General features: G+C 41.4%; 1 protein-coding gene across 1 annotated transcript in view; it reads left to right on the top strand.

Annotated features, from left to right (window-relative positions):
• LOC149182377 (DUF1995 domain protein, putative (DUF1995)) overlaps nucleotides 1-24,710 on the top strand; it is a 383,913-nt gene that overhangs the window by 93,343 nt on the left and 265,860 nt on the right. The window contains exon 3 of the mRNA XM_089418500.1: nucleotides 4,917-5,030. Coding sequence (XP_089274626.1) covers nucleotides 4,917-5,030 — 114 coding nt within the window. The remainder of the gene's footprint in view (nucleotides 1-4,916; nucleotides 5,031-24,710) is intronic.

Raw genomic sequence — 24,710 nt, 5'->3', positions numbered from 1 at the left:
GTTGTCCTGCCGATAGTGCACCCTGCAACTCACTCACAGTCACCTCCCTAAGCCTGCGCCCATTAGCTCGTGCCCTGACCAAATACCACCACTGAGAAGTCTCCCCCTGGATACTCTGTGTCCCAACTAATTGTATCGAGCGAGCCTCTCGTGTCCTGTTGCTGGTGATGAAGGTATCAAGGGACAACACCCAACTCCTCTATGCCTGCAAATAATGTAGAAGTGAGAGAGGTGCATGACTTCCCATGGATATCATCAAATGATTCTCATCCGCGTCCTCATCGATCTTGGATGATTGATACCCAAAGGCATGCTTGTCATCTTTATCAGGTGGTCTCCCTGTTGGTAATGCTCCAAAATCCCAATGGGAAGCATCACACATCACTACATATGGGCAAGCATCCATGCACTCCTCTGCATAAGAACATGTATCTCCGTGCCCCTTGGCACACGAATGCACCCAGCTGCACACCTCTGTGCACTATTGGATGAAGTAGTTGTCACTCTATGTAAAACCTGAAGGTGGTGTGAATTGCTCCTCAAACTCCACAGTGCAAGGCCACACAACACGACACTTCTCTGTTCACCTCTGTGCTCCCTTGCAGAACATTGAACTTTGTGGCACGACTCTGCACACCATCGAACACCTATGCCAATTGCCGCACCACCCTACATCCTCGTCCATCCCACATGCATCCATGCATCTGCTACTCTGCTAGTGAATCAACTACATGTTCACGAAAATGATACTACTGTGCCTAGCCTCAGTAGCTCCTGCGTCAATTATGCCAATAAGAGAGCACTGTCTCCATACAATGCCCTGATTGATAACCTACTGATGGTACCTCCTTCGACCAACCCTTGCCAGAGTATGCTGATCATCCTACAATCCCATGTATGCCCGACACCCCGGGACAACCTGCAGAGTTTGCCTGCCCCCGTGTTAATCCATCCCGACACTAGTGCTGATGGAGAGCTGAAAGTGTGTGGGCGCTCGGTCACCAGATCCATCGTACTGCTAATACCATCACTAATCAAGTCCATGTTGTGATGGAGAATCCCACTTGGATCCCAACAATAATCTGGCCCTCGTACTCCCCTAGTAATCCATGACCTCTGCTGAAATACAACCATGGATGTACCCAACTTCCTAACCTGCTCCATCGGGTACCAGCTCAGTACCTCTCGCCATCCAATCCCAAAGGAGGGATCGAATGTACAATCTCTTGTGTATGGAACAAGCCCTCCATGTTGACGCTGTGCCATACTCAACTCAAGCTGCTGGCTAGCCCTTGCTGACCTGGTCATCCCCTATGATCTGTCTAAAAAACTCCGCCTCTCTCCATCCAATGCATAATGGTGAGATAATAACGTTGTGGACCTTGTCAGCGTGCCTCTGAAACGAACTGTACTGGAATCCCAACGTCAATAACTAGCACCAAGGACAGCTGCGCATCCTCCTCCATCATGGCCTCAACTCGAGCCTCCAACTGCTCATCCACCGACAACCCATCATGTAAAACATCCTCACCGGTTATAGGTGACTGTCGTTCGATAACTTTGTAATAGATCTGGATGCATCTGTACCTATTGGATCCTCATCAACGGTGGAGATGTCTCCCAACACCTCATCTACTTGTGGTGCACTGCTATCACCTAAAAGCTCAGTCACAACACTGGGTATCTCATCAATTGTCGGCATCTCATCAACGGTGTATGCTCAACTGTCTCCTTGCCAACCATGGCCCCTTTAACTACTTTTTCATCTTCTGCCTTGATCCTCCTCATCGTTCCCGCATAATTCCACTGAATTCCCATTGATTTGTGCATGTCTCTTAGTTCAAAGAACTCCCAAAAGGAGAGGGACTCCTGAATGTCCTGTCCCAATGATTGGTATGCCCTCCAATTTGTTGCGAATAACTCCACATCAGTTGCAATCATGTCTTGCCATCTTGACGCATTATCCATTATTTTGGGCAATGGATTTGTTGTATAATTGAGAATGGTCCTGATTCCCAATTTTGGTATGAATCAACTGCTTCCCCGCACATCCTTTGTTGCATCCTAATCACCTTATTCCAGGTTATTACCATGTTGTTTGATTTTAACCATTCTTTGGGTCCCATGATTTCTTAGCTTTTTATTCTAGTCTTCTCATCACTTGGCTTAAGGCCCACAACTTGGCCAAGATCATGCTTTGATACCACTGTAATATTCCTAATGGAAATATTAAGTGATAATAGTAGTGAAATCATAAACATGCAATAAAAATTGTACACACATGCAAAAATACCAGATTACCACAGAAATAACACCCAAAATGCTGAGGCTTTTTTTATGAAATTAATCAGATGGAGTACAACAAGTAGGAACAAAAGAACCTGGGCTTGCTACAACAAGCAAGGCAAGGTCCCAGGTGAATATGATGGTACCCAAATGCTGGAAATGACTCTACCACCAAATTTGTGTCCACCTAGAAAACTGTTGCTGCCGCTGGAAAGGAACTGTTGATTTAACCCTCCAAACTGCTCCAAAAATTCTGAGAAATTAGCCATAGGCACTACTACACTAGCTCAACAAAACCCAAAAATATCTCGCCAACCCAAGTGGTGGAAATGGTCCCTGAAATAACTGCGTCCTTCAATAATTTCTGCTGCTGACTGCTGAATGCAACTAGGAATTCTTCCCTCAGGAGTGGTCAAAATATTCTGCAAAATTAATCTTAGCCTCCTCTCATAAAAACCAGAAAGGGTTTGGGTTGAGTCCAACATGCCCCGGTGATGCCAATTTGTGCGTGGACCTCTAATTGGCTAGCAAAACTGGTTGTAGATGAAATCTGTTACATAATTCTCCAAATCTCTCCTAGAAAATCTCCTTCCCAAATTTTCCCTTATTCCTCCATAGCCATACCATAGATTCTCCTTGCCCAAGTGATTGCATAACAATTCCCAGTGAACCTCTGTGCAGGCCAAGAATTGGAGCAACTCAGCTCTCCCAAACGCCTCACCAATAGACTTGCAAATTGACAGGAAACTCCAGCCCTCTTTGTGGAAGGATTCTTTGCTAATTGGCTGGCCCAAATTCCCCTTTTTGCTGGCCCTTCCAAGAGCCAAAATTTCTCTTTTGCATCCAAAGGAAACTTGCTCCAGTTGAAGGAAATGACTATAAATGTGCCCAATGGAAACTCTGAACTGAGCTCCCCAATTGCCTCACTAGGGAGACACTCGAAGTTCTTCGAAACGAGGGTGGAAATCCCGCTTGGGAATTCCTTGTGCTGAATAACACTGTTGTCTTGGCTAACCATCTCAAGGGAACTAATGTTAAATTGTCAAATGATTAAAGTACCAAATGGAGACCTCCAAGCTCTATTTATAATTGTTGGCCCTCTCTCCTTTGGTGGTCCCCACCTTCCACTAATTCACACCCCTTCCTTTCTCTCTCTCTTCTCATTAGTGCGAATTGCTCCATTGGGTGGAATTTCCTTCTCTTGTGGCTCCCACATTCCACTAGAGCTATAATTTTCTATTTCTCCCCCATACACCAAAAATGCCTCTAATGCCCAAATTACAAAATCGTGCTATGCATAGCACCTCCCCAATAAACTTCATTAATCCCCTCAAATAAAAAATCAAAATTGGGGATATTACAGTGACAATTGCCTTCCTCTTAGTTTCCCCAAATCCTCTCTTGAGCTTTAGCACTTTATCTTAGGAAGTGGGGGTCTGTATGAACTACGATAAGAGGACTGAACAACGATGTGCCTTGAAACCTCCAATTCTCCACTAGGTTTTGTCGCCTTTGATTGGTTCTAATAGAGTCACTGCACTCTATGTACCTGGACATTGGACTGCAATACACCCTGATCCGACTGCAACCCCTCCACTACACTGTGAACTCCATTTGTCAATTGTACCTCCGCCTTTGGGAGTACCAAAGATTTGTTTGGGTTCACATTTAAAGGCTTTGGCACTCCGCCAGACCTCCAATAATTTCTCTCGAGTCTTGACTCTTGAATATGGAAGAGTGGTTAGGGGAGTCAGCCTCCCCATACTCCAGTAAATCAAGGCTGGGGTCCATCACATTGGAGTCCTAGAAACATGATCTTGTCATACCTCATGCAGACTGAAGCAAGACAATATTCCTGTGGAAACCCTAGAAAATGCTATCACTGCATATTCCTATCCCAGTATGCTTACAGTTATTTGTACATCTAATACAAATGTAGTATAATTATTGTTTTTGTTTTGTACATGAATATGAATATATATGGTATATAATTAAAATTTGATGCTTTTATGTGTTTTTGGTTCAACTGTGTTTTACACTGGAGTTTTGGCTGGTTTCAGTTCTGGTCTCATTCTGGTTCTGATGGCCAGTTGACAACACCAAAAAAATACAAGGTGCTACTGGCCCATGCAAGAGTTTCTTTTAGGTTATTTTAATTCAATCTAAAAAATGCAATAGAGCACCTATGTGATAATATCATAATAAACAAATTAAATCAAACACTGGTAACCACAAATACGGGAAGAGACTTTGATATGAGTTTGTGAGCAAAGGAGTTTTGATTTTTTACCCTCCAATACACGGTGTTGTTCTTTCCAATTGTCCATTCCACTGTATCATAGCTAGAGTTTAGATGGCAATCAGATGGTTAAGTCTAGTACGTAGCAAATGTATAACCATATAACTTTAGCCGAGCTATCAATCATATGGCACAGGAGTGTAATAGAATGGTAATGTATTGTTGTTCTCTATAGCATATCTTCTTGTTTTTGTTTAGAATACAATTTGCGATAGCTTGGAATGGATTATGGTTTTGATGATGTGAAAATGGGTTCTAAGTATCCCATTCTATTCTGAGGTTGCTACAGGAGAGCACTCAACTGGATATGATTTTTACTTTTTGTCTACAGGTGGAACTGTTGCTTCCAGAGCTAGAATTTCTGAATGATGAAGGTTCTCAAGAGGATTTCTGGCAACTAGCAAGACATTACTTGGAGACATTAAGAGAGGACACAGGAGTTCAGGTTTCAGTTTTACTGGCATCTAAAATCTATTATATATGCACATTATTATACTTTTCCATGCTCGAATGACATGAATATGCATATGCACTTATGCTAGACTTTATCTTCAGTTTTCTGATGTTTGTAGTGTTAACATCTGCTATTCTTTCGGTTTAACTTTGTTTTATGGCACATTTGGTTTATGGTCCATTAATCTTTTCTAGATATTTTAATTTCTAAATGCAAAGAACTATGTTCCCTTGATTTGAAGTTTTACACCTAAACTGGTTTTTAGGGCTTAACTGTGTTTCCTTTTGCATTTCCAGCATCATTTCATGGGAATGTTCTAATTGACATGGATTAGTTGCAGTTGGAGACAAGACTCTTTTGCTGTGTGGATCTGGGTCACTTTCAAAGGACAATGTTTGTTTTTTTTGGAGAGATCATAAAGTCAGAACTGTTATCTTGTGTTAGCATTGCATTAATTACACAAGAAAAACTTATAATATATTAATAGATAGAAGTAGAACACCCAATGCTAATAGAAAAGATTCCATGTCAGGACTAATGACCAACATAAACTGCTAGCAGAACAACCGATACAAAATGGCATCATGTGACTTGCATAGCATTCACTGACACAAAATATCAGATCACAATGTATTTATTGCAGTCTCAGATGGTAGGTTGGAAGATTGTGAGAGAATTCTCTTTACTGCTGCTTGAATATCAAACACTGTAGTGCCTCGTATGGTTTTTGTTCTATTTTCATTGTGCTTGTGTTGCCTGTATGGATTGAACATACAAACATGTATGTTGTAATTCCTACATCTATTTGTGGGACAAATTAGCTGATCATGGTAATAGGCTTGGCCGCTTGGGCAACGTAGTTGAATTCTAAGATATCAAAGACTTGGAAAAAAGCTACCTACTTCTATAGTCTTGTATTAAAATACAATGATAGTATGTTGAGGGGGTATAGCCTAATAGGATGATGTGGTGAATTAATTTGGTTGAGAGCACGAATATCCAAAATATTTGGAACAAAATAAAGGAATCCATCTGGATTCAAATAATATATTGTATAAAATATGTGAGATTATAGGATGAATGGAATACATTGAGGGTCTGTTGCCGCAAAATCTAGCAAGTCTGGTGCAAAGCCTCAGTGGGTGGGTCAGATCTTATGGCAACAAGAGAAAGGGTTTTCACTGTCACCTTAACAACCTTTCTCCCGCTTTTTAGTGGATTTAAACAACAAGGGGGCTTCTCCAAATCACCTAGAAAGATACTCTAATGCTAGGGTTCAAGGTGATCAGTTAAAGATCTATTGGTGAATAAAGTATTGGTAAGGCCTAAGATGGCTCATGTTTTTGATTCAAATATTCTACACTTAGACCAAGAAGTAGGCTGCTATAAGTTAGGGCTTGTAAGATATGCAATATTAGGGCATTTGATGTCTTATAGCGGCCCAAATAAAAGATTTTAGAATAATATTTAACAATCAAGGAGCAAGATCTTCCAATAGAGGCTAGGTTTTGGACTAGGGAATTATTTCTATGGCTGTGAGGTATGCATAAACAGCAGCAAAGAGAGTGGCGTCAGCCCTCTCTAAGTGGTATAGACCATGCAATATGCTAAATTTGGCTTTAGATAATTTATAGATGCAATTCCTAAATTTTGAGCCACAAAAATCCACTCAAATTACACTTATATGCACAAATCTACCCTAAAAACCTTAGTGGCTGCCCTAACTGTCTAGGAGAGAGAGAAAGTAGATGAATTTTAATAGGTTTACCGTTTTATGGATGATCAACACACTCTAGATCAACGCCTTATCATACTAGGGTTTAATGGAGTCTTTGGGGCTAAAATTCAAGGGGAACGATATTGATGGTGGAAGGGTGGATGGCTAGGGCATCTACTTTTAAAACCCTAGCTATTGCTCTTGTGAGGGGAGAAGTCAAATATAGGGTTTGCACATTAAAAGTTTCCCTATAGGCCTTAGAGAGAACAATTTTAAATGCAACATCGAAACAAAATTCTAGCAATAATGAAGCATTTAGTCATGGCATAATTGAAACCCTACTTTAAACGTAAAACATGCAAAATATCAATAATAAGACAATAAATTTACAAAATCCTCCATAAAAGGCACTTCTTTCAATCCCAACACAATGACTCCATGCAAAAATCACAACCACAAGCAAATCACACCAATAAAGATCACATCTTGCTCATAGTAGCGAAAATGACTAGCTCACACTTTGCTGGTGAGAAATGTGAAAATTTCATCTATCACAACAACTGAAAATTATTTTTCTAATTGTTAACTTATTTAACATTTATTTGCTGTATGCTACAACAAATACCAAATAGTTCACATTGTGATTCTCACAAATAAACTGTAGAAGAAAATAACGCTGGAAATTGAGAAAATTCTAGCACACACACATAAAATTTACACATTTATTTTTGGACGAATGTCCCCGAAAAACCCAACTTGCGAAAACCGGTGCAGTGGTTGAGGGTTTTATTATTATGCAACAGTGAGAAATTCTGAGTACAATCTGGAATGTCGAATCTGGCTATCCTCAAAGAAAATACTGGCAAAAATATCTAGAGGAAAATTACCCTCACTCCGGGCAATCCCGACACTTCACTGTTATTGAAAAGCAAGCCGTCCAACTGGGCCTATGCAAGCTCTGCGTCAACATGAAGCTGCTTGCCACATGTGCTGCCCGACTCGTCTACTAATCAAGCCTTCTTTCCTGCTGCTAGTTGGGAAAACGTCTCTCCGACACTTTGGAACCTCTACCTGACCTTGGGAACTGAAAACGTCTGCCCTCTTCAGCAAATCAAATTGCCCTCTGAGGCTTCTGTGTTAGGACTACACAACCTCCTGGAGAAACTTCGGTCTCTTTGCAAATGTACTCGCTGGATCTGGAAAACATCTTCCAGCCTCACTGTCTTTGTGTCGATCTTTGGCTTTCTGGCAACTGTTGTTGCTCTCTGGAAATCGATTTGCCAAGGAAATCAAACTGCTAAATTTTTTTCTCCAAGTGCCCATCGACTTCTTCTTATAATCCTCTGTTGGGGCTTCAACGACTAAGATTAAATCTTAATCAAAGGCTAGGATCATATCAAGGGCTAGGATCATATCAAAGTCGATAAGTGTGAATTTCTAGATTATTCTCACCTTGAATTAATTAATTCTGACTAATTAACCAGTTTTCCTAAGTTTAGACTTAGGAAACATTAAAAAATAGGTTAATAATCTAATTAAGTCATCTCTAGGTGGAATTTCCAGAAACAATTTCTGGGTTATGGAGATCTCATGTATTCTAGTCTCTCCACCAAGTTTTGTGACTAGAACACATCCTATACTACAAAAACTAATGTTCCCTCTTAGCGAGGATTATGTTCTAGTGCTACACACTCTGCCACAACACCCTATCTCTATACGACCTCCTATCGCACTGTTGATGTTTGGCCATATTGCCTACCAACCACTGCACAACTCTGATGTTGCATCTATTTTGCTGCTGACATTGCCACACTGCTGCCAACTCTGCAGCTGCACTACAACTCCCTCTCATTTGTTGCGGCTGGAACGACAGCCACTGCAATTGAGAAGCATCCTAAATACTGAATCATTTGTGTCTACTGCATCTGTCTCCTGAGTCCTGAATGCTACTAGCCACTGCATTGTCTACTGAAGAATCCGCGCTAGCTGCACTGTCTTTCTGGAATGCGTAGATCTGCTAGCTGCTACTGCCAATCTGTAATGGAAAATTGAACTTTTGAAACTCAAAGTTCCCTGAGAGAAATTTTTCCTCAGCTGTGTGTTCTTTTCTCTGTTGCCCAACACTGATTTTGCAACTACAAAACCATCTGCGTCCAACCAAGGGATTTGCTCAGCGAAAATCTAAGCTGCTACTGCTCCCTCTCACTGTTGGAATCACTATCCCGGGAAACTTGACTTTTCTACCAAACTGCAATTGGAAATCGAACCCTTGCCCCAGTAATTTGGCCTGCCTGTCTGGGTACTGCACAACCTCTGAGAATTTCGGCCTGTTTCTCCCTCTGAACAACAAAATTCTCTCCTCTGCTTCTGAGCTTTCCAGCTGATCACTCACGCTCTTATACCATGTGAAAATTTCATCTATCACAACAATGGGAAATTATTTTTCTAATTGTTAATTTATTTAACAACTTATTTGTTGTCTGCTACGACAAATACCAAATAATTCACCTTGCGATTTTCACAAATAATCTGCAGAAGAAAATAACGCTGCAAATTGAGAAAATTCTAGCACACACACACATAAAATTTACACAGCTATTTTTGGATGCATGTCCCCGGAAAAACCCAACTTGGGAAAACCAGTGCAACAGTTGAGGGTTTTATTATTATGGAGCAGTGAGAAATTGTAAGTACAATCTAGATGCCGAATTTGGCTATCTTGCAGAGAAAATACTGGCAAAAATATCTAGATGGAAATTACCCTCACTCCGGGCAATCTCGACACTTGACTGTTACTGAAAAGCGAACCATCCAACTGGGCTTGCTCAGGCTCTGCATCAGTTTGAAGTTGCCTACCACACGTGCTTCCTGGATCATCTGCTAATCAAGCTGTCCTGCCTGCTGCTAGCTGGGAAAACGTTTCTCCGATACTCTGGAACCTTTGCCCGACCTCTGGAACTGAAAACGTTTGCCCTCTTCAGCAAATGGAACTGCCCTCTGAGGCTTCTGCGTAGCCTCCTGGAGAAACTTTGGCCTCTCTGCAAGTGTACTAGTTGGATTTAGAAAACTTCCTCCAACCTCACTTTCTTTACCCCTCACTGTCTTTGCTTTGATTTCTAGCTTTCCAGCAATTACTGTTGCTCTCTGGAAATCGATCTGCTAAGGAAATTGAACCGCTGAAGTGTTTTCTCCAAGTGCCCATCGACTTCTTCTTATAATCCTTTGTTGGGGCTTCAACGACTAAGATTAAATCTTAATCAAGGGCTAGAATCATATCGAAGACGATCGTGTGAGTTTATAGATTATTCCCACCTTGACTTAATTAATTCTGATTAATTAACCAATTTTCCTAAGTTTAGACTTAGGAAACATTAAAAAATAGGTTAATAATCTAATTAAGTCATCTCTAGGTGGAATTTCCAAAAACGATTTTTGGGTTATGGAGATCTCATGTATTCTAGCCTCTCCACCAAGTTTCGTGACTAGAACACATCCGATGCTACAAAAACTAACAAGAAAAATAATTCAGTGTGTGATGATCAACAAATGAAACGTGGGGAAGTTCTATTTATACGAGAACCATCCCACTCATTTTTACAATAATTCAACTAATCAAGCCATATAGACAAGTTTACATTAAGTGTTCCACAAGATAAAGGTAACAAGCCAATCTCATAGCTCAAAATCATAACAAAAATGCCTAGTTCTTACCTTGTGAGGTCACTCACAAGGTCTGCTAGATTTTGAGGCAACATGGAGCATACTTAAAGTTAGGGGTAGAACCAATACTTCACAGAAATATTACCATCAAATATTTAACTAGACCAAGTCCCATGTAGGTGTTCCGTCTCTTATGATTGAGATGGCTAGGTGGATAGCGCTATTAGGTGTTTTCGACCCCAAAGGGGAAGTGACAGGTCCCAAGTCAAGTTATTAGTCTTCTTGTCTCAAAATCTAGCAGGTCTTGTTAGAAGGATCACAAGACAAGAGCTATACCAAGGGAAAACACTATGAGGTGGAGGCCCACTATCACCACAACTCACCACCTCTTGCTCTTTAGTGGACTTTCACCACAAGGGAGGCTTCCCTGTATTGGTCACCTAATGAGTATTCAAATCTATGGCATAGAGGTGACTAGGTATAGGCTTAGAAATGGCACTCAACTTAAGAACAAGGTTCAATCCGATAAAGACCATGTAAAGCATTCACTTGAAGAGGCTTGTCTAGAGCACTTATGACCTAGGGTATAATGAAAAGGCAAGGACATAGGCTTAGCAAGGTGCTTAAGGCCAAGAAAAAGCTTGTTAGAGATGGGTATGGTCAACAATTGGAGGAACAAGCCTTCAAGAAGCCCTAAGTTGAAGCCTAGGGTTAGGTTAGGGTTTACCCTAGGGAAAACTTATCTAGGGCTTATGATGTCAACCCTATAAAGGAAGAATTTACCTTGGAAAAGGGTAGATTTTGATGCAATGAGGCTTAAACCATGTGTAGAAACTTCCCATAGGCCTTAACCCTAGCCAAATGGCTTACCTTGAAGGGCCAAAAATGTGAGGGAGATAGAGAAAAAGGTTAAAAGGATGTTTTTCAATAGTGTGACCACCTATGTGGATGACTACTTGTTAAAATTGGCAACTAGGGCCAAATTCCACCTTAGGACAACTCATATGATGGAGATGATTATTGCACTGGATTCCTCTTTTCAAGAGGTCCAACTTTTGATATAAAGATCATATCATTTTGACAAGCAGAAATGGAATTTTGAATTTATTCACTCTCATGCACAAATTGTCAAGGTCGACCTCAGTCAAATGTAGGCTCATAAGCCCAATGGATGTGTCTCCTCACCCTCAACGAAGTATATAAATAGGAGTTACCTCTCTCTCATTTGGACATCACTCATCTCATCTCATATCTCTCTCTCTCCTCTCTTGATTGGTTCGTATAGCTTTGAGGCTTCCCTACTTCGCACGTGTGAAAGAAGGATATATTTCAGGACTGTTTTTGGAGGCCGAAAATTCCAGGAAACAGGATAGAGTTGACCAGCGTTGACTTGGGTGACTTTGACTTGCGTTGACTTCATTCTTGTGGGCAAAATTTCGTTTTTTGAAGGCCACATTGATTGGCATGGTTTTCGAGGTGATTGGGATAGTTTGACTGGTTTGACTTCAGCGTTGACTTTAGCCTTTGACTGCAGAAATTACAGCAGCATTTGATTGGGTTGACCGAACTGTTTTTGGGCTGACTTTGACCCTCTTGGAAGGCCGAATTCTTTTGCTGTTGACTGAGCTGCTTGGAGGACATTTTGGAGCTTCTTTGACCATCGTTGACTTTCTGGTTAGGGCTGCAGTTGACTGCTGATTTGACAGGATTGTTTTTGGGCAAGTTAATTTGATATTTGTACTCTCTCTCTGTGCTGAACTATTGAAGAATAATAAGAATATTTGATCAAAGGGTTTCCCCACATTGGGGTTTGTCCCTGGCATCTGCCATATCTTGTGTCCTCTTGTCTTGGCTTGTCTTCTGCACATGTTTTTATGTTCTATCTGCATTTACTGTCAATGTGTTTAAGTTAATGTGATTGCTACTGGATATAATTGGTAATTGTCATTGGGTTGTTAAAGGAACACTGAAGTAAATTTGTTCTAAAGCATAGAACATACCATTGTTATCTAAAATTAACGTGGTATCACAACTCATGTGAGTATAAAGCCCAAGCAAGAGTGAAGCAAAGCAGTCACTAAGAGAAGCTGTTGGACAAGGACTTGGAACTAGTCCCAATGATGACTACATCTTTCTTCAAATTTGAGGACAAGCTTAAGGACAAATCCGACTATCATGCATGGAAGATGACTCTCAATTTGACATTGGAAGAAAATGATGCCATGGACTATGTCAAAGGAAGAAGATCAGAGCCTCCTTCAAATGCATCCACAATTGTACAAACAAAGTACAAGAAAGGTGAGGTTAAAGCTAAGAAAATTATTGTTGATTTTATTCACAAGCCTTTGGTTGCCTATATTTCTAATTTGGAAACATCTAAGGAGATGTATGACAAGCATAGTTTTAAGACTCCGACTCCGACTCGGCCGAGGATCGACTCCGACTCCGACTCCGAAACGGTAATGACTCGGCCGGCTCAATTTCAATGACTCGGTCGTTGTAAAAAATACATTAAAAATTTATTTTTTTTATAAAAAAACATAATTTTAAAGATTTTCATTCATGTTTCCAAACACACAACATTATATTGTAGATGGAAGACAACATATGATCAAAGTAGGCTCATGAACCAATCCTTTATATCAAAATGGTACCCAATGGCAATACATAGTCAACTGTCATACATGATCAAAGACTCAAAACAAAAAACACATAACCAAGGAGGCTAGAGATGGCCTCTGCAACAAAAGTAAACTGTGACCAGACTCCAGTACTAGTATTACAGCTACTGGCTAGTAGCTACTGCTAGAGGAGCCAAGATCATGTCGATCAATCTCTGGATCATCATCAGAGTCAGACAGGGGGCCCCATGGCTCCTCATCATCATCATCATCTCCAACTGCAGCTGTAGAAGTGGTACCACTAGCAGGCTGTGCAACTGCAACAGATGCACGCTGAGATAGAGTAGATATGCGGCTGCGCTTCTGTCATGGCTGAGCAGAGGAAGCACCTACAACTGGAGTCCTTGCTGGGTGTGAGACTGAACCCAAGCTGATATGAGGAAGCATGGTAAGACCATCTCTGTCTGGAGTGAATTTGTTACTGCAATCAAAAATCAGTTCTATCCATTGGCCTACATGCAACAAGCCATGATGAGTTGGTCAACTCTTCGGTAGTTGAAAGGGCAAAGTGTACAAGGGTATACTCAAGAGTTCCGAAAGAGAGCATTGATGTTGGGTATTTCATTAGACTCACCAGAAACTCTTTTGAAGTACATTGGTGGTCTACACAACTACATGAAGCATACCATCCTCATGTTTAATTCCACTAGTACAGATGAGGTATCTATACAAGCTACTCATCTAGAAGCTAGAGGAAAGAATGGAAATTTAGAAGTTGGGGGACCATCCCAACCCACTGTAAGCAAGAGCAAAAAGAAAAGAAAGCAGAAGTGGAAAGCAAGGAAGGCTAACACTGCATAGAAAGGCAAAGCCTCATGCACCCACTGTAAAAAGGAGGGGCATGATGATGAGCACTGTTGGATTCTGCATCCAGAGCTGAGACCTAAGAAGCCCGAGGGCAAGAAGAAGAAGACTGCTGCAACTATTCAGAAAGATTTGGGGTCAGACTTGGGAGATGAAACAATCATTGCAGCCATAAGTATAAAAGGTAAGAATTCTGAAGCATGTACTAGTAATTCTGCTCAATCTGTTATTGATGAAGAACATGAGAGAAAAAGGCATGAGCTTTTCCATATTCGAGTTGTTTCCAAAAATCAAAAGATTGATACTTTGTTTGATCGTGGCTCACAAGTAAATCTGATTTCCGAAGCAATTGTAAAGAAATTGGGATTAGCAACTACACCTCATAAGAAGCCATACCCATTAGGATGGTTGAATGATAAAGCACAATTACAAGTGACTAGACAGTGCAAACTCAAGTTTTCTTTTGGGTCAGCATTTGTCGATGAGGTTGAGTTAGATGTAATTCCTTTGGATATATGTGGAATTGTTTTAGGAAGTCCTTACTTGTATGATAGAAAGGCTATTTTCTATAGAGCCGAGAATAAGTATCTATTTGTTAAAGATGGAATCGAATACTTTGTAAGAGCTCATAAGCTCAAGAATAATTATACTCTCATAAACTCAGGACAGATGAAAAGAATGATAAATTCATGCAAACAGTTCTTACTGATGGTTGTAAAGGAAAAGAAAACTGATAAAACCAATGTATTTGAGGGCTGTAATTATGATCAGCAAGCTGATATAGAAAAGATTGTTTCAGAGTATGATGTCTTGTTTCAAGAACCTCAAGGTCTACCACCCAAAAAGGGAATAGTACATGATATTATTTTGCAGCAAGATGTTCCTTTGCCTAACATTGGGATGTACAGGTTATCTGCTTTAGAGAACGCTGAAATCAAGAAGTAGGTGCAGGAGTTGCTCGAGAAAGGGTTCATCAAGCCTAGCACATCACCATGTGGGTCACCAATCGTTTTGGTGAGAAAGAAAGATGGCTCGTGGAGAATGTGCATTGATTACCGAGCACTGAATAAGATAACAATAAAAAATCGTTATCCCCTTCCTCGCATAGATGATCTTTTAGATCAATTGAAGGAGGCTGTTTATTTCACCAAGCTGGATTTGCACAGTGGATACCATCAGGTCAGAGTTGCCGAGCAAGATGCATGGAAGATTGCTTTCAAAACAAACCAGGGATTGTATGAATCGCTGGTTATGCGTTTTGGCTTGACCAATGCCCCTGCTACTTTCATGAGATTAATGAATGATGTACTCAGACCTTTTCTTGATGATTTTGTTATTGTGTATCTGGATGACATTCTGATTTTTAGTAAAACGTGGGAAGAACATTTAAAGCATGTTAAGCAGACATTAGATGTTTTGAAAAGAGAAAAACTTTATGCTAAACTCTCCAAATGTGAATTTGGCAAAACCTCTCTAAATTATTTGGGTCATATAGTAGGGGGAGGTGAATTGAAAATAGATCCCTCTAAAGTGGCAGTCATTGTAAACTGGCCTAAACCCAAGTCTGCTACAGAAGTGAGAAGCTTCTTAGGAGCAACACAGTATTGGAGGAAGTTCATTTCAATTTTTTCCTCAATTGCAGCTCCCTTACATGCTTTGACAGGATTGAACAAGGTGTTTTAGTGGGGAGGCAAACAGCAGAAAGCCTTTGACACCTTGAAAGAAAAAAATTAGTACAACACATGTACTAGCACTGCCAGATCTACAAAGACCATTTGAGATCCAAACTGATGCCAGTGACTATGCTATGGGAGCAGTGTTGACACAGCACGGTAAACCCATATGTTATCATTCTGAGACTTTTAATTCTGCAGTAGTCAACTATCCTACCTATGATAAAGAATTGTATGCATTAGTTCAGAGTGTGAAAAAGTGGAAACATTACTTAATGGGCAAAGAAATAGTAATACATACTGATCATCGGCCACTTCAATACCTACACTCCCAAACTAAATTGCAACAATCAAGACATTATAGATGGATGGGTTTTCTACAACAGTTTCATTTAGTCATCAGAAATAAAAAGGGCACACATAACAAGGTTGCAGACATGTTATCTAGACCCATTATAAATGCATCTACCATATTTAAGCATAATTCTGTGCTGCATGAAAGCTACATCGAACAGTGTGCTCAGGATATAGACTTTAAAGATGTATATGCAACTTTGAGTTAAGGCAAAAGAGTAGAAGAATTGGACTATCATGTGAAGGACAGACTCTTATATCATTGTGGGAAAGTTTGCATTCCACAAACTGAGAGAGCAAAGATAATTAGGGAAGCACACACTTCTCTGATATCAGGTCAGTTTGGGGTAAGTAAAACAGTTGCACAACTGCAAAGGTTCTGCTATTGGCCAAGAATGAGTGAGACAGTTTCTAGATATGTAAAGGGGTGTGCTATATGTGCTAAAAGCAAGCTCAGCAACAAAAAACTAGGCTTATATACTCCCTTGCCAGTTCCTTCTCACCCTTGGGAAAGCATTTCCATGGATTTCGTGGGAGGACTGCCTAAATCTAGGAAAGGTCATGATTATCTATATGCTGTTGTGGATAGGTTCAGCAAAATGTGTATTTTGATACCCTGTAGTAAACAGATTACCGCTGAACAAATTGCAAAATTGTTCTTTGAACATGTATGGGTTCATTTTGGATTACCCACTTCTATTATATCTGATCGAGACACCCGATTTGTGGGAAAGATTTGGTCCAGTATGTGGGAACTAATGGACACCAAATTAAAGAAAAGCACAACTTTTCATCCACAAACAGATGGCCAGATAGAAGTAGTTAATAGGGCAGTGATCCAGTTACTGAGAGGATATTGCAGCAAACACCCTAAGCTTTGGGATGAACACTTGTGTTATGTGCAACATACTTACAATAGAGCCAAACACTCTTCTACCCAGAGATCTCCTTTTGAGACCTGCTTTGGTTTGATACCAAGGTCTCCCTTGGATTTTGTTTTTGGTAAAGATACCATGGTTGATGGACACAGTGATGTGGATAGGGCAACTAGGTTCATTGAACAGATCCAAGAGATCCACCAGGTAGTACAGGAACAGATGGAAAAGAGCCAGGCCAAGTACAAGGCTAGGCATGATAAGCATCGGATGGAGCATAGTTTTCAAGTTGGAGACCAAGTCTGGCTGTACATTAGCAAGGATAGGATGCAAGGTGAAGACAAGAAGCTAAAACCTATCAGGTATGGACCCTTCAGGATACTTGAGAAGATTGGTGAGAATGCTTTTCGCCTTGATCTGCCAGCTTACATGCACATCTACTCAGTCGTGAATGCAGATTGCTTGAGGTTGTTTGAACCTTCAATGATTGAGGACCCTGAAGAGCAGAGTCAATTGCCTTCTGTTGATGACTTGCTACCTGAATATCTTAATGAGTTGCAGGAAGATACAGTGTTGGACAGGAAGGTAAGGACGACACACAGTGGATAGGTGGAATACCTCAGAATTGGGCGTAAAGGTTCGAAGGCGAGCAGTGCGAAGTGGATTGAGATTGGACAAGTGAGACAACAGTTTCCTCACTTAGTCGATGCGTGAAGAAAAAAAAACCAACTTTTGGTGGTCCAAAAGATTTTCAGTAGGGAGGCCATGATCTGAATCGGATCCATAAACGATTGTCATAGAACCATGACTATATCGGGATGAAACAAATCCTTGAAGAATCCAAAACAGCAATTGAAGACACCCTGAACCAGTGGCCATGGCAGCTGGCGCGGAACGACGAGGACCTCGGCCAAAGCGCGCGAACCGAGGCCCATGGAGACTGCACAGGAGGTCGATGTATCCCCTGGGAGCCCCGGAATGGGAAAAGGAGCTGATTTTCGATGCCGCTAATTGTTGGACGAACAGGGCTAAAATGGTAGAGCCTTAAGCACTCGGTCATGTTGGGAGCCAGAGGACCGTGGGCGGAGAAACGAAAAGCGCCATTGTACGAAGGTGGGATCCACAAACTGGAAACCGGCGGTTTGATCGGGGCGCCCTTGAACGGTAAGCAATTTTGGAGAAAACGAAGCGATCACACTCAGCGATCGACGCGCGGCAGTGGAGGTGAGAGAAAAACTGCCGTGATCGCGCGTTATCGGTCGAGCAAGTCAACCGCGCTTGGCGTGCGTATGACGTTGGATCTGGAGGAGCCTAGATCGGATGACTGAGATTGTGTTCGATAGACAGAGCAGAATTGACAGGGAACTAAGCCGCGATTTAAGGGGATTTGGAATCCATTGACCGCCACGATAGAGAAAGAAACAAATCGATGAACAGGCTGGTGCCGTTCCAATGGAGACATGTGGCTACTTCCCAAGCGTTCATGCTGACGCCGAACAGGGAACTCCCAGCACACAGGCGGAAGGAGAATCGACGCAGGAAGGAGAGGAACCGAACAGGCATGGAGGTCAAATGGCTAAAGCCATGAACAGAGACAACCGAATGGGATTAAGAAAGAGAGAGCGAAGAGTCCAAGTGACCAAGAGAGACAGTGAACAGTGAACCCTGAGAGGAGGACTGAGCACAGAGAGCAGTAAAGCCAAGCAGAGGAGACAGAGGGCCGAGCTGACCACATGCAGCATCGAGCACCAGAGAGCTTGAAGAATCAAGCCTTCCCATAGAGGAATCTGTCTGGATTGAGCATCATAGTTGGCTCTTTCCACTGTAGACCGAGGGTCACAGAGCTGGTAGGAAGAACAAGGGTCTGCGTACTCCAAGTGGCTTGGGGAATCCAAGAACCACCCTGCCAAGCAAAATCTGCTTCAGGAGAACTCATATTGAGTCCCTGCATTGTAATTTCTCTGCTGAAAGACACAATAAAACAAGGCCACCACTGAAGCTGGACTAGAGACGTAGCCCTGGAGAATAGGGTGAACTCCTTATTAAAAATTGTTTGTGTCTTTGTGTTGCTTACTGTATTTCTCTACTGTCTTTCTATTTATTTTCTGTGTATTGGCAATCTGATCGATCCATTGCTTCATTAACACAGAACACACACACCAGCACATGGGTCTGTAATACCTTTTTGTTTAATAAATCTTCAACTGAGGTCACTCATAGGGTGATTTTCAGATCACCCTCAAATGGAAACAATCCTACCACTTTCTCCGCTCATTCTAAGAGGAGGAATAATGCTAGTTCAAGGAATCAAGGATAAGGGTTCAAGCCGGGATTCAAAGAAGGAAGAGAAGGAAGATGCTTCAATTGTAACAGGTTTGGCCACTTCGCTAGAGAGTGTCCTCACAAGAAGGATTCTCCAAGAGATGATGACAACAATAAAAACAACTTTCAAGGGCAATGGAAATCAAAAGAACAATAGGTTCAATAACAAAGGAAAGAGGAATGCTCCCGCTGTTTGAAATGGAAATGGTCATCCCCCAAGAAGTTGAGAAACTCTAGGTATGAAAAAGTTAATGTTGTGAAGCAAAATTAATTTTATGTTATTTCTGCCCTCACCACTGATTCTCCTCCAGATACATTGGACCATTGGTTGAATGAAAGTAGTGCCTCAAGGCACTTCACTAGGTACAAGGAAGCCCTCTCAAACTTGGTTGAAAAGAAGACGAATATGGAGATTATACTTGGGGATAATGCCACTTATTCCTTTAAAGGAATTGGAACTGTTACTCTTCACTTAAATCAAGGTCAAACTCTTCATTTACAAGAAGTGCTATATGTACTTGATCTGAAAAAGAACTTGGTTTTTATTTCTATGATGGAAGATAAAGGTTTTAAGGTGACATTTATTGATGGGAAGGTTTGTGTTTGGAAACGGAACCCAAGACATGCATTCACTCTTGGATTCAGGGTTGAAGGTCTCTGTCAGGTTGGAGGAAGTCCGGTTGGAGAAATGACTTGTGATACTTCTCTTCAATCCGAATTATGGGACCAGAGATTGGTTCACCTTCATTTCAAAGCCTTACTTGATGTAAGGAAGATGGTCACAGGTATGCCCAAATTCAACTTAAATCATGAAGGTGTTTGTCCGGGATGTGAAGTTGGAAAACATACAAAGGGACCATTCCCCTCAAGTGAAACTCAAACCACCGATATTCTTCAATTGGTCCATTCTGATCTATCAAGTATGTTGCCTGTGACATCTTTGGGTGGATATTTATACTATGCTAATTTTGTGGATGACTTCTCTCACAAAACATGGATCTATTTCTTAAAGAAGAAGGATGAAGTATTCAAATGGTTCCACTCTTTCAAAGCTTTGTCGAGAATCAAACATGGAAAAAGATCAAAATATTGAGGACCGATAATGGGATCGAATATGAGTGAAATGACTTCTAAGACTATTGTAGAGAAGCTAGCATTAAGAGGGAGACCACTACTGCATATACTCTTAAACAAAATGGTGTTGCCGAAAGGAAGAATTTTACTATCATAGAAGCCACCTATGCTATGCTACATGATCAAGGTCTTCTGAAGTTCTTATGGGGAGAAGCTGCCAACACTGCTATGTATGTTCAAAACAAATGCCCACATCAAGCTTTGGACTTCAAGACACCTGAAGAAGTATTCACCGGTAAGAAACCTGATGTTTCTCATTTTAGAATACTTGGTTGTCCCATATATTTTCATTTGCCAAAAGAGAAAATAAATAAAGTAGATGCATCTAGGAAGAAAGGAACGTTTGTGGGCTACAGTGAAACTTCGAAGGCATATAGAATCTATGTGCATGGTCAAAGGGAAGTGGAATTAAGTCATGATGTCACTTTCGATGAAGATTCTTCTCTTAGAAAGATCCGAGATCTTCCTATCCCTAGGAAGGACAATGATGATGCTGATGCAGAAAAGCAGGATGAACCTTTGTCTGATGAACCGATGCCCAATGTGGAAGGTCCGATGGATCCCATTGATCCACCTCCTAGTGAGCCCTCTACTTCAAGAAAAAGACCTTTGTAGCTCAAAGATACTCTTGAAGATGCTGAGAAACATATTGCACCGAGGGGGACATTTCGTGAAAGCAAGAAGTCGAACAAGTACCAAGGGTACTTCGCTGCCATGAGTACTATTGTACAATTTGAGCCTTGCACATTCGAAGAAGCTGTGAAGCAACAAGTTTGGAAGGATGCGATGAACGAGGAGTATGCGTCGATCATGAAGAATGATGGTTGGGATGTGGTTCTTAGACCCAAGGACAAGTTTGTGGTCACTTCAAAATGGCTTTACAAAATCAAGCATGGAGTTGATGGGAGTGCTGAAAAGTTCAAGGCTAGATTTGTTGTTCAAGGCTTCTCTCAAAAGGAAGGAGTAGACTACGATGAGATATTTGCACCGGTTGCTCAATATATCACCATTCATTTGATTATAGCCCTTGCTGCTTCGCAAAGATGGAACCTACACCAAATGGATGTCAAAACTACCTTCTTGCATGGTTCGCTTAAGGAGGAAATATATGTGGAACAACCCAAAGGGTTCAAGGTTCAAGATCGTGAGACACTTGTATGCAGGTTGAAGAAAGCTCTCTATGGGTTGAAGCAAGCCCCTAGGGCTTGGTATGAAAGGATTGATAGCTATCTTATGATGCTGGGATTTACAAGGAGTGATGCTGACCCGAACCTATACGTCAAGGTTGAAAAGGATAGACGTCTCATTCTGGATCTTTATGTGGATGATCTCTTTTTGACAAGTGATGACCCTCTCATTCATCATTGCATGAGGGAGTTGGCTTCCGAATGAGATGAAGGACCTATTACTGATGCATTACTTCCTAGTGCTGGAGGTTTGGAAAAAGCCAGGTGAGTTTTTTCTTTCTCAAGGAAAATACATTGTGAAGTTACTTGAGTGATGTGGGATGGTGGATTGTGTGAAAATTCCTATACTCAAGGAACGCCTACTGCAGCAAAATTGAATTTACTTCTCCTACTTGATTTTAATATACATTATCAACTTATTTTCTGAAAAATACTGAAGTAAATTACTTCTGCAGCCTACACCAATTTAATTTGATTACATGAAGCAAGAAAATGAGAAAGAACAAGATACATAGGACATCGTTATTTTTGGACAAAATAGTCCTCGGAAAAAGCCAATGCGGGAAAACCGGTGTAGCAACTTTGAGGGTTTTATATTATTAAGTAGTGGTTCTGAATACAATGCTGGATGCCCTCTTGACAATCCAGTTACAGAGAAAAATATAATGGTGGAAAACTGATTGAGATTACCTCACTCCACCTGGTAGTTTCCGGCTGATTCGACAGCAGAACTGGCTAACCTCGGCTATCTCTGCGCTGGCCCCGCTTAGGTCCTACGTCAGCTTTACAGGCTTTGGGTCAGTGCTGCGCTGTCTGTTCTGCCTTCTGGAGCTTCTGTGTCAACCTTCCTTCGCTGTTTGGTTAGCTCCTCGGCAAAATTCTGGATTTCTGCGTGAGGGCAGCTTCTCCTCTGTGCTGGTTGTCCTTGGTTCAGCGTCAGGCCTGCGTGGGCCCAACCTGGCCCAACGTCGTCCCTCTAGGTGCTGTGCTGTCTACACTAGTGGCTTTTCGCCTCTCTGCCCAATATTTCCGAACTATCCCTGCTCCTCTGTTGCAGAATGATTATTTAGTTTGAACTTCTCAGCTTCCTAGGGCTAGAAATTTCATATTCTAGATCAATTCGTTCTCTCCGTGTGTGTTTGAATGAACCCCGAGCCTCCTTCTTATACTTTTCTCGTTGAGACTTCAACAACCGAGATTAAGTCTCTAATCAACGACTAAGATTAAAAACTTGACTTGATCCGCTTTTTAGAACATTCTCACCCATATTTTGATTAATACCCATTAATACTTTAATTTTCCTAAGTTTAGACATAGGAACCCCATTAAAAATATTAATTATTTTAATAAAATACAATCCAAGTGGAATTTCACCAAACGGTTTTAGGGTTCTTTAGAACTCATGTGCTTTAGCCTCTCCACCAATTTTGATGGCTAGAGCACATCCAATGCTACCAAAAACTAACAGATTGCAAGTTCGTGACTACTCTGATGGAACTCAACTTTAAGAAGCTATGTGGAAGTGCTGCTGGGCCCAGATTAGCAAACCCTGCCGAGTATCGTCTGTGAAAATTCCTCAACCGAAATCCTTACTGCAACAATTGATGATTTTACTCCTATTTGTTAAATTCCTTTAAACTAATTACTTGCAGTTTCCTACGACAAATATCGTAATACATACACTGCAACCTTCACTTAATTAAATATTATGTGGAAACAAGACTGAGCAAGAAAGAAAACACAACACAATAGACAATTATTTTTGGACAAATGTCCCCGAAAAAACCCAATGCAGGAAAACCGGTGCAGCAGCTCTGAGGGTGTTATATTATTAAGCAGTAGTTTCTGAATACAACTTTGGATGCCCTCCCGACAATCCAGTTATAGAGAAATACAACTGATAGAGAAGAATTGTGAGATTACCTCATTCTACCCGACAAATCTTGGGTTTTCCGGCAGCTTAATCAACAGTGCCCGGCTACAACTGCACTGCCCTTGCGCAGTAACTGCGTGGGCCTCCATGGAGCTCTCTGAGGCTCTGCGTCAGCCCAACTAGGAAACGTCTTGCCTTCTGGAGCAGTTTCCAACCCTCCCAGCTTAGAAATGTTAGCTCCTCTGCAAAACTTGGACTTCTGCGTGGGTGACTGAGCTGCCTCTGCATGAGCCCTTCTGACTCAACGTCAATCTCTGTGTGGGCCCTTCTGGCTTAGCATCAACCCCTCTGATGTCTCTCAGCCTCTCTTTGTTGCGTAACCTGGGCTATGGAGAAGATATTCCAACCCAACTATCCCTGCCCCTAAACTGCAAGAAATCTACTCGATCAGAATTTCCTCCTGAGAACTTCTCACTTCAGAAATTCGATCTCTTGATCTCTTAGTGTGTTTTCCAAATGACCTTCAAGCTCTCTTAAATAATCTTCTCGTTGACATTCAACGAACCAGATTAAAAGCTAATCAATGGCTAAGATCATTTTAGCTTGATCCTTGTCTTCTTCTAGAAGTTACACCCACAATTAGATTAATACCCATTAATATTTTTAATTTACTAAGCTTAGACTTAGGGTCCAATTAAAAAATATTAATTATTTTAATAAAATCGTTTCTGGGTGGAGTTTCCCAAAACACTTTCTGGGTTCTTTGGACTACATGTGCCCAAGCCTCCCTGCAAAATTTGAGGCCTAGATCACATCCGATGCTACCCCAAATCAACATCGTCAACTTGTGGGGGTCCTGATGTTCTTGGTCAACTCCTGTCCTGACATATGCTTCGCTGTGAACACGTTGAGTTAGTTTATGGTCAAGCGGCAAGCCTCATCACATTCATTGGATTGCTGCTAAGAATCTCTTGAGATATCTTCGGGGCACAATCCACTATGGTCTGAGATACACAGTACACTGCCGGGAACTTGAGGCTACATGGATATTCAAATGTTCACTGGGCTAGCAGTGTGGTGGATAGTAAGAGCATGTCTAGGTGTTGCTTCTCTTTGGGTTCTGATTCAATATCTTGGATGAGCAGGAAGCATAAATCAGTTGCACTAAGCACCATCAAGGCTGAATACATTGTTGTGAGTATGGCCTGTTGTGACGTTGTTTGGTTGAGGAAGCTCTTCAGTGAGCTATTTGAGCACGTGTTGGATACCACCGTGATATTTCGCGACAAACAGAGTAGGATTCGCCTATCAGGGAATCTTGTGTTCACGACTGCTCCACGCTGGATGAGGAGATGTTGGTGAGGACCGCATTGAACACAGTCTCAGAGGAT

Source organism: Pinus tabuliformis, chromosome 3_2 (genome assembly GCF_031772625.1).
Source record: "Pinus tabuliformis cultivar Carrire ecotype Pingquan chromosome 3_2, CPIR1, whole genome shotgun sequence".
NCBI lineage: Eukaryota > Viridiplantae > Streptophyta > Pinopsida > Pinales > Pinaceae > Pinus > Pinus tabuliformis.
The sequence above is the reverse complement of the archived record's forward strand: the minus strand, read 5'-3'. Positions and strand labels throughout refer to the sequence as shown.